At 40.8% G+C, this 14,920-nt stretch overlaps 1 protein-coding gene across 4 annotated transcripts in view; it reads right to left on the bottom strand.

Annotated features, from left to right (window-relative positions):
• GSAP (gamma-secretase activating protein) overlaps positions 1-9,837 on the bottom strand; it is an 89,786-nt gene extending 79,949 nt beyond the window's left edge. The window contains exon 1 of one of the 4 annotated variants that reach the window (XR_016394372.1): positions 9,663-9,833. Coding sequence is in view for 3 of the 4 variants with exons in the window: in XM_022554445.3 (XP_022410153.2) it covers positions 9,663-9,771 (109 nt within the window). In the remaining variant the exon portion in view is untranslated. Of the gene's footprint in view, positions 1-9,662 lie in introns of all 4 variants that reach the window. The other 3 variants (XM_022554445.3, XM_089917765.1, XM_022554444.3) reach the window with 3 other exon arrangements.
• Between the last annotated feature and the right edge of the window lie 5,083 nt (positions 9,838-14,920).

The raw sequence follows: 14,920 nt of genomic DNA, 5'->3' as shown, positions 1-14,920 counted from the left end.
CTGGTCTGGGAAGATCCCACATGCTGTGGAGCAACTAAGCCCATGCGCCACAACTACTGAGCCTGCGTTCTAGAGCTCGTGAGCCAAAACTACTGAGCCCACGTGCCACAACTACTGAAGCCCGCATGCCTAAAGCATGTGCTCCACAACAAGAGAAGCCACCGCAGTGAGAAGCCCACACACCGCAAAGAAGAGTAGCCCCCGCTTGCTGCAACTAGAGAAAGCCTGCACATGGCAACAAAGACCCAAAGCAGCCAAAAATAAATAAATAAATAAATATAGCACTATGGTTCATAATAGTCAAAACTGGAAACCCAAAATATCCATCAAGCAAAGAATGAATAAATTGTGGTATATTCAAACAATGGAATATTATACAACAATAAAAATGAATTAACTTGCTGTAACATACAGCATAAATGAGTACAAGAAGCCCACATACTCACCCCTCCCAAAAAGGTACAAACTGTATGATTTAATTTACACACAAGTTTCAAAATCTGGCAAAAAGAATCTATTGCGCTAGATGAGTGATTGCTGGAAAGGAGTATGAAGGGGACCTTTGGGGTTCTATTAATTTTCTCCTTCCGGCTCTGAGTGCCAGTTCCATGGGTGTGCCTCACTTTGTGAAAATTAACTGAGTTGCACTTGTGATTTGTGTACTTTTCTGTATGAAGGCCATATTTGACAAAGGATATAAAGATTTTTTACACAAAACATTTAACTTGTAAGTTAACTGACCATCATTTTTCTTCTAAAATTTTTGGATATTCCTCCGATTTCTACAGTTAAAGGATTTAAACACTGGTTAGAAACAGCATTGATAATTATCATCATTAATTGGGAAGAAAAGTATATATCCCCAATTTCCTCAAAATTAAATTGCTTAAACTTGACTCATTTTCCCCACACAAGAATAGTGTTATTAGATGTTAAAATATTATGATTATGACAAATTCCAATATTCAGACAAAACATATGCAAAATATCCTATAAATCAGAGCAAATTTCAGTTTGTATTCCTGATTAAAAAGGAAAAATCAAGACACAAAATTAGGATAATTGGTGAGCTCAACCCCTGCACTGGAGCTGGGAGTGGAAAACATTTAGAGATGGTTCACTGAGAACTTAGGAATCATCCTGAGACCTCTCTTGCCAACTCCTCACAAGAAGAAGCTGCCTGGCTCTTCAGGGGGCAGGGCAAAGAAGGGGGCAAGTGTTGCTTATATATGGGTATATACACTTTTCAATGTATATTGAGGTATCAGACACATTATTCTCAATATTAAAAAAAATAAGAATAATCACTTGGTCTCTCAGGATAATAGTATGATTCAATTAGCTTACTGCTGAACAGCACTTCATAATTTACAGAGTTCTCATTGCTATCTCAATCATACTGTGTAAGGTACTACAGGCCCATTGTATGGGTAAAACAACTGAGTTTCAATGAAGTTAAGATATCTGGCCAATACCGTATATTGAAAAAGTGGCACAGACTAATTTCAAGTCTAGGAAAAGGTAAACAGAATGAACTAAGTTTCCTGTATCATACTCACAATGGGAAAACGGATAATTACCGAAAAATCCTTTAAGGTAGATTTTGCAGACATCTAAAGAGGATTTCAGTGAGTTTCTTTTCATCCTGCACATGACTCAAAACTCCTGGAATGCAATGTGTCAATATGTTGAGAAGCATTTTTTTTTTCTTTCAAGATTATAAGGATGCTGGAAGAGACCTTCTCAAAAGTACACTTAAAAGGTTTCAACTAAGATAAGAAACTTCTTCACAAGAATCTTGCTAAGAAAATCCAATTTCCTTGCAAAAGCACATCTATTTCCAAATCACTAAAATATTAAGAGAAAAAAATTCTCCAACAAGTGCAGATTACAACACATGATATATGCTTATTCCATTAAATCAATGGTTCTCAATGCTTGTGTTGTGTTAGAATCATCAGGGGAGATTTTAAAAGAACATGGATGCCCAAGCCCTGTCCCAAATATCCTAATTTTTTTGAGCTGGTGAGGGCCCTACTCCCTGGTGTCTGTATTTTTAAGTTTCCCTTGTTATTCTAATGTGCAGCCAGGGCTGAGAACCAGTGAACTACATATTTATAAATAATATACATTAAACAATATTCATTAGATAGCATAACTAGGACCTGCTTATAATGTAACCAGAGTAGAAAGAAATAATAAAAATAATGCCTTCATGGGTCTGTTAGGGAGTAAGAATTGCAGTCTTAAACAATCCTGCAGTTAAGTACATGGTTCTCATCTGAAGGATATTTGCATTTGATAAATTTAGCAATGTTGTTAAGCCAGAGACCAGGGTCTCACCACACACAATAAACCCATCGGCCCTTCCTCCCCGGATTAGTTGCTCATGTTTTAGACACACCCTTTTAAAAGACTTATTCAATAACCTCTTTGCTTATTCATTCTGACTCTTCTCCCACTAGTTCAACTCTGGAAAGTCCAGAAGAGGAAGTTTAGCAATTTCAAATGAGGAAATGTGGTTTAATTTTACAGTTCAGTGAAATCAGAGTTCATGAAGGAAAAATGTAGCATTTTGATAAATACTTGCATAAGTAAACCTACTAAAAAAACGGCGAGTACCTAGATATTAAAGGTGTTGGTGAGTCACAGCTCATGTAAAATTAAAGCTGGTTTGCCACCCCAGTGTCCAATGAAGCCTTATTTACAAGAGCCAGGTCATGGAAGCAACCTAAATGCCCACCGACAGATGAATGGATAAAGAAGATGTGGTACAGGGCTTCCCTGGTGGCGCAGTGGTTGGGAGTCTGCCTGCCAATGCAGGGGACACGGATTCGAGCCCTGGTCCGGGAAGATCCCACATGCCGCGGAGCAACTAAGCCTGTGTGCCACAACTACTGAGCCTGCGCTCTAGAGCCCAGAAGCCACAACTACTGAGCCCAAGTGCCACAACTACTGAAGCCTGTGTGCCTAAAGCCCGTGCTCCACAACAAGAGAAGCCACGACAATGAGAAGCCCACGCACAGCAACGAAGACCCAACACAGCCATAAAATAAATAAAATAAATAAATTTATTAAAAAAAAAAAAGATGTGGTACATATATACAATGGACTATTACTCAGCCATAAAAAAGAACAGAATTGGGTCATTCGTAGAGATATGGATGGACCTAGAGGCTGTCATAGAGAGTGAAGTAAGTCAGAAAGAAAAAAAACAAATATATATTAACGCATATATGTGGAATCTAGAAAAATGGTACAGATGAACCAGTTCACAAGGCAGAAATAGAGACACAGATGTAGAGAACAAACGTATGGACACCAAGGGGGGAAAGCAGCAGTGGGGGTAGGGAGCTGGTGGTGGGATGAACTGGGAGATGGGGATTGACATGTATACACTAATATGTATAAAACAGATAATAAGAACCTGCTGTATTAAAAAAAAATAAAATAAAATTCAAAAAAACCCTATAAATATATTCATTTATAGTTTCTATCTTTGATGTCATGCACAGAATTGTATTTCCTACCCTGAGATTATATAAATGCCTGGTATATTTTTTTCTACAATTTTTGTGTTTGTATTTTTTTAATTATATATTTGATCCAACTAAAATTTATTTATGTATTTATACTCATACGTATACAGTATGAGATAACATTTGTCATTATACTTTGTTTACAAATGGTTACCCAGTTGTTCAAATGCCATTTATTGAATTACGTTTTTTCTGAAATGCCACACTTATAATGTAGTAAACCCCATGTATATTTCTGAACTATTTATTCCTGTTCCATTGACCTGTCTACATATTATTAAGTCAATGCCACATTGCTTTGATTACAGCTTTATAATGCTTTTTAATATTTGGTGGTCAAGTCTTCTGTGATCACTCTCCTTTCATGGCTATTCTCATCCTTTTATCTTTTCAAATAAACTTTAGGGTAAATTTGTAAAAAAAAAAAAAAAAGCTGGTTTGCCAGATAAGTCTCGTCCACTTCAATGTATTCTTTGCCAAACACGAGTGATTTCACTTTAAAAGAAGATGTCTGTCAAATATGTAAATTTGGTTTCCAACTGCTATGAGACAAAAATCAAATAAAAGTATTTCTTTTCTTTCCAATGACTATGGGGGTGGAGGGAGTCTCACAGCCCTATACAAAAATTTGAACTAGTTCCTAAAACAGAGATCAAGGAGTGCTAAGATATAATTATCCTATGACATTTCTATTCTGTAAATAAGTCACATAAAACCTCCTGCTCAACAGGACCAGATATTATAATTTCTAAACGTATGAAGTAAACATTATTATATGCTTTATATTTCATATTCTGAATAAAATGAGAAAAATCAAGGATGGGGTGATTAGTTAAGCAATAAAGAGAGAAAAGAATTAGAAAAGGAGACTAGGAAGGTAGGGGAAGGAAAAGTGAAAAGGAAAGACAGTGGCGAGAGAAGAGTAAAACAATAAACAAAAACAATGTGACTAAGTCAATCCTCTGGCCCCCAAATCTGTCTGGGGGTATCTAGGAGGCAACAATAAAAGCATTACTCTTGAGTCAGATAACTGGTAAAATATATCATTTCCCTGGAAAAAATGAATAACTACAGTATTTGAAAGATTAATCAATCTGGAACATTAATAGATTCTAATAAATTCATCAATCTAATACTAATTGAAGCAGGCAAGGAGATATAGGCAAGAAAACCTACATTATTTCTGGTCTTAAATATACGTGACATTTAAACCTTAGAAAATTTACATACCGGAGACTTTTTCTTAATTTCCTGAAGATATGATACATTCCAAGAGGGGATTAAGCATTAGACAGAAAAATTAATACATAAAATCTATTATATTGCTACATACCAGTAATAGTTAGAACCTATAATGTTTTTAAATGTGCTATTTATGAGAGCAACGAAAAATAATAACAACCCAGGAATAAATCTGGCAAAAACCTTCATGGAGAAAATTCTAAGACTTCTTAAGAATCATAAAGGAGCTCTAAATAAACAACAAGCTATACTTTATTCATAGTTGGGAAGACTTAATATTGTAAAGATGCCAATTCTCCCTAAGCTGATCCACAGATTCAATGCAACTCAAATCAAAAATCCAACAGACTTTGGTGAAATCTAACTGGCTGATTCCAAAATATATATGTAAGAACAAGGAGCATAGAATAGCCAAGATGATCCTGAAGATGACTGATGTGAGAAGACTTACTCTACCAGTTATCAAGACTTAACAGAAAGATAGTTACTAAGATGTCTTCGTCTAACATTGGCCAATGGAACAAAATTAAAAGCCCAGAAAAGGAGACTCACACACATATGGAAACTTGATGTGCGAAGGAAGTGGTTTTGCTGTCAGTGAGAAAAGGTAGGGCTATTTGGTTAGTGACACTAGAACTACTAGCTATTAACACAGAAAAACAATGCAATTTACAAAAGAATATATTAACACCTGTAAGCTATAAATAATAACAAAACAAAATCATGTAACCACCACCCAGCTTAAAAATAGCAAATATCAGGGCTACTTTTGAAGGTTCTGGTGTCCCCCTATTTGATTCCTACATCATATTACAAAAATAAATTCCAGATGGATTAAAAAGATAACAAAATTCAAAGAAAAAAGCTTTAAAGCTTTTAGAAGTTAATATAAAAATGTCTTCATGGCTTCTAAATTTCTTTAAAATATCCAAAAACCACAAACCGTAAAGGAAAAGACTCATAAATTAGACTACATTATAATCAAGAACTCTTGTTTATCAAAGGTAATCACAAACTGAAAAAACCAAGAGATTGAGGGAAGATATCTGCAACATATATGATGAACAAAGGACTAGAATCCACAATGAAGAATGCCTTAAAATCAATATTAAAAAAAGCCACAATAGACAAAAAGACAAAAGGATGAACCAACATCCCATAGAAGGGGAAACTCAAATAGCCAGTAAATATATAGAGATGTTCAACCTCAAACCACAATGAAGTAACGTTTAGACCCACCAGTTTGACAAGAAATTTAAAATCTGGAAAAATCAAGAGCTTGTGAAGATACAGAGTACCAAAGACATTTCTATACCACAAATGGGGTAGTTAATAAGTACAAGTACTTTAGAAAACAATTTGGCACTACCCAGGAAAAGTGAAGACGTGCATAGCCTGTGACTCAGCAACTCTACTGTCAGACATCCATCCTAGAGAAACATGTAAAGTATGCACCAGGTTACTAAAAGCATAGACTGTAACAGCAAACCCCAGAAACCTCCCAAATGTCACTGTTGGGATAAAGATAAGTAAGTTGGGTTTCCTAGGAAACATCCTGAGACAGTTTCGTATGCAGGGTATTTACTAGGGAGTGCTTACTAAAGTGGGATTAACACCTGTAGCAGGAAGGAGAAGGAAGCAGGACCAGGCTGGGGAAGAAGTCAAGTTACAATGAAGGCCCAGTAGCCTCAGGTGACCTTGGGGTCCTCCACTGGGGAAGCTCTAGAACTGAAATGAATTGTCAGAGTTGTCCCATGTGAGTCAAAATGCCCAGGCCTTTATACCCCACCTCACCCTCTCATTAAAGGAGGCCATACCTAAACTAAAGGGGCATAAAGTTGGGTGACGCAACCCTCTGCCGAGGCCATCCCTGAAGGCGCTGACAGCTGAGGGCTATCTGCTGCCCACACTTACAGCACCTGTGACAAGCCCTTTCTTGATAGGAAGATCTAAGCACTGCATCTCCATGTCCACCATAGTGTTGTATAGTCACACAAATGGAATACTATACAGCAGTGAAAATTAACGACCTACAGCAGTCAACATGGATAAATCTTACACTACTGAGAAGAAAAAAAATGAAATGATATTTTGCTTAGGGAGATACACATATGGGTTAAAACTACAAATAGGATCAAAGAAATGTTAAAATATAAAAGTTTAAGTAGTTGTAGGTAACAACTTACAGATGAGGGATATGGAGAGCAACAGGATCAAATAAGGAGACGAAGAGCCTACAAAAGTCTTGATATTATTCTATTTTTAAGGTGGGTACACAGTTTTGCTTTTATTATTTATAGCTTAGATGTGTTAAAAATATTCTTTTGTATAACTGTTTTAATTTTTAAAGAACAAATATTTTCTTCCTTTATTTCAGGAGAAATAATTTTCCCAAAGTTCAACCTAGAACAAGAAACACATGCAATAACCAAATCTGGCCTCCTTACTTCTTAACCCCTTTTTGACTAAAATGCTATCATATATGCACTGAATTTCTGTCCTGGCTGACTTAGCCCAGCTCTGTGGCTATTTTGCCAGAAATATGTCATACATCAGGAGTACTACTTAACACCCCTAAGAAATCTTCAATTGTATTTGTTGATGTAAAAATATTAAGGCTTCAAATTTAGAGAGCAAGTGTGCAGAGAGGAGACTTTACAATGGTATAATTATTCATAATTTACATTTGAAAAGCTGAGACTTTGAAAGGAAAATAATTTGCACAAATGTGTGGAGTAATAGCTGTGCTAGAAATAAAATAGAATCCCACATTCCCCTGCCAGTGCTACAAATTACAGCAGCAGAATAATTAACTTGTGGGTTTTTTGAGCTACCACCCACTGGTGATTTTCAGAAATAACAATTTCTTTTCGTATAATAGGGCTAATATCTTGCCAAGGTGCTCTGCAGGAGCAAAATACTACCAATATCAGAAAAATCTGGTATTTCTAGTAAGTTTAGTTTCTGAGGACCCAGGGGTATCTGCTGTTTGGTGAAATGTCAACACACAAGTTTATATGCCTTCACAGATGTGTGAAAGACACAAGGAAGCCAAAATCTAACTGGCTCACACACAGCTTTTCAATCACAACACACATTACTGAAACATAAGACTGTGGCATTTCACACTTCATCTAACTTCTCATTTTCAGACACTTGCCACTTAGCTATATAAGGTGGAGGTCCAGAGGAAGGACCACTTTGTGGTAGAAACCATAAATCTTCAAAAGCTCTTTAGACATTCAGGAGACTTTTAAAAAAATCCCCCAAAGTGAAGCTTTACTAATAATGACACTAGTCGTTTGTCAAACTCACTAGTCAAACTGGAGCCTTGAGCTACGCAAACATGACTCCCTGTTTGGAACCAACGACTAACATGCCAAGACAAGGAACCCTACAAATATTCTGCTAAAGCCATAGGACAGAAAATTTTCTCCAGCGATAAGGAGAAAGGAGTTGTAGATATGGGTAATTTGATGGACCTCTCCAAAAAATGCCCTCCAGCAAGTCTAAGTGTTTAAGGAAAACCAGAGGGGGAAAAAAAGAGGTAAACACACTGAAGTGGCTAGCTCCTTTGCACAACTGGGATCCAGGGTATCGTTTCTTTGAACCTGAACCTAAGCCCTGAAGATGCAACATTATTTGCAGCAAACGTTTCTTCTTGAAAAACCACCTGGGAAATCACAGAGTTCCCCCTTCTTTAAAGTTTTGATTGATCAATGCTGGGAAGGCCCGAAAGTCACTTTCCACTCCCTTATCAAAATCAAAACAAAGGATTTTTGAGACAGATGAAAATCAAAGGCTCAACTGCCCAGAATGTATTCCAATTCACCCTGAGGAAGTTGGGCAGGACACCCGAGGATCACTTTGTCTCACGCCTCTTGCTGGCCGGCACAGGTGGTCTCTGGGTTGGTGGTGACGGGCTTGATGCTTTGGAAAACAGTGGGCTCTCAGTTCATTGCTCACAGCCTGAAAACAGACCCCTACCCTCTCGCACTTCACATCCGAAGTGGCATGTCCCCTAAATCACGGATACTGTTCACCCAGAAACACGTCTCACAAACGTGGGGACAAACCGTGCAGCTGTTAAGTATTTATACGGTGGTTTTCCTGACGGCCATGATTCATCTTTTCTTTCTCATAACGCGAGAACTTCCACGAGCCTCCAGTCTTGGTGGAACCCCTACCCAGGTGATGAATCTTTTTAGGCAGGTGAGATATGAATAAAGCATAGAGAACGACCCTCCCCCACCCCCTGCAGCCCTGTGCCGGAGGAGTTGCAGAGTCTGGGCAGCTGCTCCTCCACGCCCTGCTCTGATGAGATGATGCCAAGGGTACCACTAGCGTCCCAGCCTTTCTACTGAAGGTGACTTACTGTGCGCAACCCTTAAGCCAGAAGCTGGAGGACTCGCTAGAAGAAGCAGTGACCACCTAGAGGGGTGGGATAGGGAGGGTGCGAGGGGATATCGGTATATATGTACACGTAGAGCTGATTCACTTTGTTATACAGCAGAAACTAACACACCATTGTAAGGCAATTATACTTTAAACATAAAGATGTTTAAAAAAACAAGCAGTGCAACTCCGCCACCGAGACCTTGCCCACCTTGCCCCGGGGGCTGTCCCTCCGCCCTTCAGCCAGTGGCCCCGGATGAGGGTGGCAAAGCCCAGATTCCGAAGAGGGGAAGGTCACCCCTTCAGCACCAACCTTCACAGGCTGGCAGGGGGCACAGGCTGCGCGTCTGGCGGTGCCCACCAACCACCCCGGCCCAGCCCGGGAACCACCTAGGTATAAAGGACTCCGACTCCCTCGCCTCCGCTGCCCCTGCCTAACCCCCCCACATCCACCCCCCACCCCTCCCCGACGCACGCCTACAGCACCTGGGCCTCCGCCTCCGGCCCCAGCGGCCACTAACGCCGCCCGCTGTGCCCGCAGCCACGGGAGCACGTCCTTCCCGAGATCGAAGTCGGAGACCAGACGGAGGGCCATTGCCCGGACGCGGCCACCAGGCAGCTCTGGGGCCCTGTGCCGCGGGCATTCCCGGCCCTCCGCGCGCCACCGCGCCCCGCGCCCGCCCCTCCTTCCTCTCCCCCGCCCGCCGCTTTCGGTTCCGCCGCGGCCGAGCGGGAGAAGCCCCAGCACCGCCTCCTCCCGGCCCGGCCCGCGCCGCGCACGTGAGCCTCGAGCTGCGCACGCTGGGCCGGCGGGGGGATGGGGGGAGGGGGAGCGACGAGGGCGCGGGGACCAGACCCAGCCGGGCCGCGAGCCCTCGACTTGCACCCTCGCGGCGGAGGACAGAGAGGGAGGGAGGATTTGTTTTTTAAAGAGGCGTGGAGATGTTGCTGGACCAATGGTTTCCAAACTATGCTGCATATGACGTGCGTGCTAGGCGTTTGGGGGTTTTTTGTTTGTTTGTTTGTATTTTAATCCCCAGGTGAGTCCACTGTGCAGCAAACTTTAGAAACCAGTTGGCTAGAGAGAGGTATTACTAGCTGGGTCACCTGAGAAGGTTCAAGGTCATCACCGGGGCAGAAGCAGGCGGTGGCTTGGGCCTATTCAACCCAATTTCAGGGTGGTGGTATTTTATTAGTAGTACTTAAGTAGAAAGTAGCAGCGAGGTGTATGTGAGATGATTCTATTTTAACAGAGATTCGGAGACACTGGAAAGGGTCAATCAGCTCAACACAAACAGGTCTTCTGCCTATTTACGGGGCTCCCTACACTGGCTGCAACGAAGCTGAATTGCTGAAGATTTCCTCTGCACTTACTCTTTTGAAAGTGCTCTCCTTCCAGGGGCACCTGTGGTGTGGGGCACCGTCTCATCCCCATACCTATAAATAAGTCCAATGTTTTCTTAATCTTGCCACTCAGGTTTCTTTTCATTAGAGAGTGTACCATCAGTATTGCTTGCTGCACCTTTGGCACTGCAGATCCAATCCATCCTGAACATCAATGCCAAGTTATTACTGTCCCTAAAACAAAGCTGTCCTCATGGCCCCTGCAGAAGACTTTGAGTAACAGCTGACTGCAGGATAAAGTGCCTATACTTTACCTGACCCTTCCAGCCTTTTCACCTAGACCTTTGGCTCCAGGTTGGACTGATTCTAGAACCCTCTGATTCCACCCACTTGCCTCCAAAAAAAATCACCAGACCCTTCCAATCTGGATCCACAAAGCTTTCTCACAGCTTCAGCCCCTAGCGACCTTCCTAACCCTGAACTCCTAGACAGATGTTGCTAGTACACCTCATTTGACAATCAAATACTGCATGGAGCCGTGAATTGAATCTTGAGTCTTGCACACCCCTCTGCAGCGGCTAACAGAGCAGCCAGAAGGTGCTGCACTGTTACTGAAGAGTGAGTCAGTAATGGACCAAGGGGTGCTTTGTCACATGTCTCACAAAGTGAGGGTCTGAAAACTACCCTCTGTTTTACAGTGCAGACTCCTAGGCTCTAGTCTAGACCTGGGCAAGGCACAGAAATGTGCATTTCAGTCAGAGCCTCAGGTGATTCTTAGTCTCGCTAAGATTTGAAAACTTCTCTAAATAAAGGTAAAAGAGACTCTTGATTTCGCCCTACTGACACGTTTCTCCAGCTGCGGTGGTGGATGATTTCAGGTAGCTCTCCGCTACTCACCACCACATTCGTAGGAAAGTCATCCTACCTGTAAAGTGCATGAAGCTTTAACAGAAACGCTTACTGAGATTGCTGGTGCGAAGAAGGGTGGCCACTGAAGTGAGGGGGAGATACTACAACGAATGTTTCCTACCAAATGGAGCTGGTTGCCTTTGTCATATAGAAACACCTTCACTTTCCTATTTTAAAAATTAAGTCAGTTTCTGTTGATTTTTTTCTCAGTTAGCCTCTATTTTTACCAAGCAAAACTGATTTTATAGTCTTCATCAAGCAGTGATTATATAAAAATTCCCTTCAAAATAAATTTAAATAAAAAAGAACATAGAGAAGGTGAGAAATAATAACTAAGATACCAGAGAGACATGGCCAAAGCCATGAAGGTAGTATATGAATGGCTGAGCTTTGGAGATAATTCACTAAGGAAAAGACTAGTGAATGGTGACTTACTGGTTTACAACTTGTGAAAGATTAACAGAAAAAGAATGCTGATGGATTATCCTTGAACTCTAAAGAAGGCAGAACTGGAAACTGTCCTATCTTCTTTAGTTAAAAAGCTGCTTCATTGATGGATGTGTTAACTTGACTGTGGTAATCATTTCACCATGTATATTTATATCAAATCATCACATTATACACTTTAAATATTTGCCTAAAAAAAGAGAAAAGAAAAGAAAGCTGCCTCAGAATCCTTAAGCACTGGAACTGGGTTTTTTTTGGGTTTTTTTTGCGGTACGCGGGCCTCTCACTGTTGTGGCCTATCCCGTTGCGGAGCACAGGCTCCGGACGCGCAGGCTCAGCGGCCATGGCTCACGGGCCCAGCCGCTCCGCGGCATGTGGGATCTTCCCGGACCGGGGCACGAACCCGTGTCCCCTGCATCGGCAGGCGGACTCTCAACCACTGCGCCACCAGGGAAGCCTGGAACTGGCTTTTGAATAGAATAGAAATATTTCTATTTCTTGGGGATTTTAAGAATTAACCATCATCTTCCTTAAAATCATAGCATAGCATAGAGTTGGAGACCTAAAGATTTTATAATCAAGACCTTTATTTTAGAGATGAGGGCACAGGCTCAAAATGGTGAAATGAATGTCTGGTCTAAAGTAGCAAAGCTAGTAAACCACGATGTTGGGATCAGAACACAGGTCTGCTGCTATTGGTGTTTGTGTTGATTATGTCCAGTGAACTGACTTAGAAGACTCAAATTACCTTACAGCCTGAGGATTCCGAGTTATGCAAATACCACACCCCGACTCGAGTAGAATTCTGGGACCACAGTGAGAAATCACAGAACTTGAATCACATGTTTTCCTCAAAATAGTCTAAGTTCTTTGTAATTTCATCTTGAGTTTTAGAGTTGAAGGAAACTAAAGGAATTGGAAATGTGGGTTGAATGGATCATTTGTAAATGAAAATAGTTAATCTAATAGAGACATTAAAATGAAAAGTTCCACTCTGTTCTCCTAACCAGAAAGAACGTCTGGAAACGAGAAACAATACAAGTGGATTCTGAAGGAGTTAGAAAATGGCCTATTTAACAAATCTAGTCCAAAATTCTAAAACTACAAGGAATCTAAGGAAAGGACTAACGAAATCATTACTAGGTTTGAAATTGGCATTCAGTGGAGCAATAAATATGCTAAAAGAACATTTTTGTTAATAAACTCATGTGGTTGAAATTAAGTAGAAGTGAATCAACTAAAAACCAAACCTTGCATTTTGGAGGCTAATCCTTTGAAAGCACAGCTGAGAATGTTTTCCTTAAAATTAATAGAGGTTACCAGAAAACCCATTAGAATCTAAATAATGCATGAGTAAGGTTCCTCTGAACTTTCTAGGAAATAATAATTGAAGTTTTGTAACTAAGATGCTAAAGCACTTACAATGAGGTGACTTCTTATGTAGGTATTAAGGATGCTGCTTCCCTACAGTAATCTATTTCTAGCAGATATATTTAATATGTTTTTAAGTAAATATCTAAGGTGGTGATCATTATGACACCCCCCCATCCATTTGCCCCCAGTCAGGTGTTAACATTTCGTCTTGCCAGTGACTGACTGGGAATGGGCATGAGCATCAGTCAGGATTAGGCGCACCAGAAGTTATTGACAACCCAAATTAACAATGAACTGAACACACAGGTCTTATTTTCTCACCTATCTGGAGGTAGGTAGTCCAGTGCTTGTGAGGGCAGGTCTCTGAAATCAGGAATCCAGGCTTCTTCCAGCTTTTTCTTCTATCAGCTCTTTGAGTATATCTTTGTCCTCATGGTCTAAGGTGACTGTGAAAGCTTCAGCCATCTTGTCTGCATTACAAAAGTCAAAATGGAAGAAGGGAGATAAAAGAGGATGCTGCCTTCCTTTTAAGAATACTTCCCACAGGTTCTACATAACATTTTTACTTAAATTTACAAGGAAATAATTTACAAGGAGTCTTTTAAATGACTAGTCATACGCCCAGATAAAAATCGCGATAATATTACTAAAGAAAGTGGGGAGAACCGATGCTAGAGGCCTCTAACATGGCATGAAGTCCAATTCTGGACAGTGGGTTGTAAGGAAACCTCTACTACGGTATTTCTGGGAAAGATTTCTCTATTCCTAAAGAAAGGAGACATGGGAAGAGAAGGTCCTTTTCAGCCTTTATATATTTCAAGGGCTGGATATGATTCCTGGAACTTCACCAAACCTGCTACCAGTCTGAAGAGGGAGTCAACAGATGGAAGTGGGCAGAGCCCAGAGAACTGCAGAGAAAGGGGACCTTGGCCTGTCATTCTTGAAGCCAGCCCTACCTCTGGCCTTTTTGATATTAGAGATAACAAACTTCCCTGCTGTTTAAACAAAATTGAGTCAGACTTTTATTTCACTTGAGGCCAAGGTTCTCAATTTTAAAGGCCTATCATTTCAGAATTTTGGTAACTTCCACCAGAGTGCTCCGATCATAATAGGTTTTGAACACATTAGGGCACATTGCCCTATATTTTTGTATTGTTCTTATTAACATAAAATGAAATAATGTTAAAGGAGTAGGCTTGGGGGAAAAAACCCAGATGAGCAAAAAGTTAATTCCAGATCCCTGATAACTTAAGAACCTTTGGATCAGATCACACTTGAAACTCGTTCTATCAGCAGACTTTTTAATTATATGAGCCAACAAATTTCCTTTATTACGTAAGCCAGTTTGGATTGGATTCTCAGTTGTTTCTGCTAAAAGCACCCCAAGTTGGGGACTCTCAAACTTTAATGAGCACACAAATCACCTGAGGATCTTGTTAAACCGAAGGTTCTGATTCAGCAGGCTGGGGTATACATTTTAACAGGCTCCCAGGTGATGCCAGTGCTGGTGGTCCACAGCTGACACTTTGAATAGCAAAGTTCTGCTACCTCATGCAAGGATCTTTCCACCTGTATATTGCTACCTTACTTTCACCACAGAGAGGGCCAGGTGGGGTAGGCTTGGATGGGTTAGCTGTGGAGATACCCCAGAACTGAAGGTCTAGGTCCAG

This window comes from Delphinapterus leucas, chromosome 9 (genome assembly GCF_059928025.1).
Source record: "Delphinapterus leucas isolate spDelLeu-1000000601 "Yukka" chromosome 9, BTC_Dleu_Yukka2, whole genome shotgun sequence".
Lineage (NCBI taxonomy): Eukaryota > Metazoa > Chordata > Mammalia > Artiodactyla > Monodontidae > Delphinapterus > Delphinapterus leucas.
This window is presented reverse-complemented; position numbering and strand designations above follow the sequence as displayed.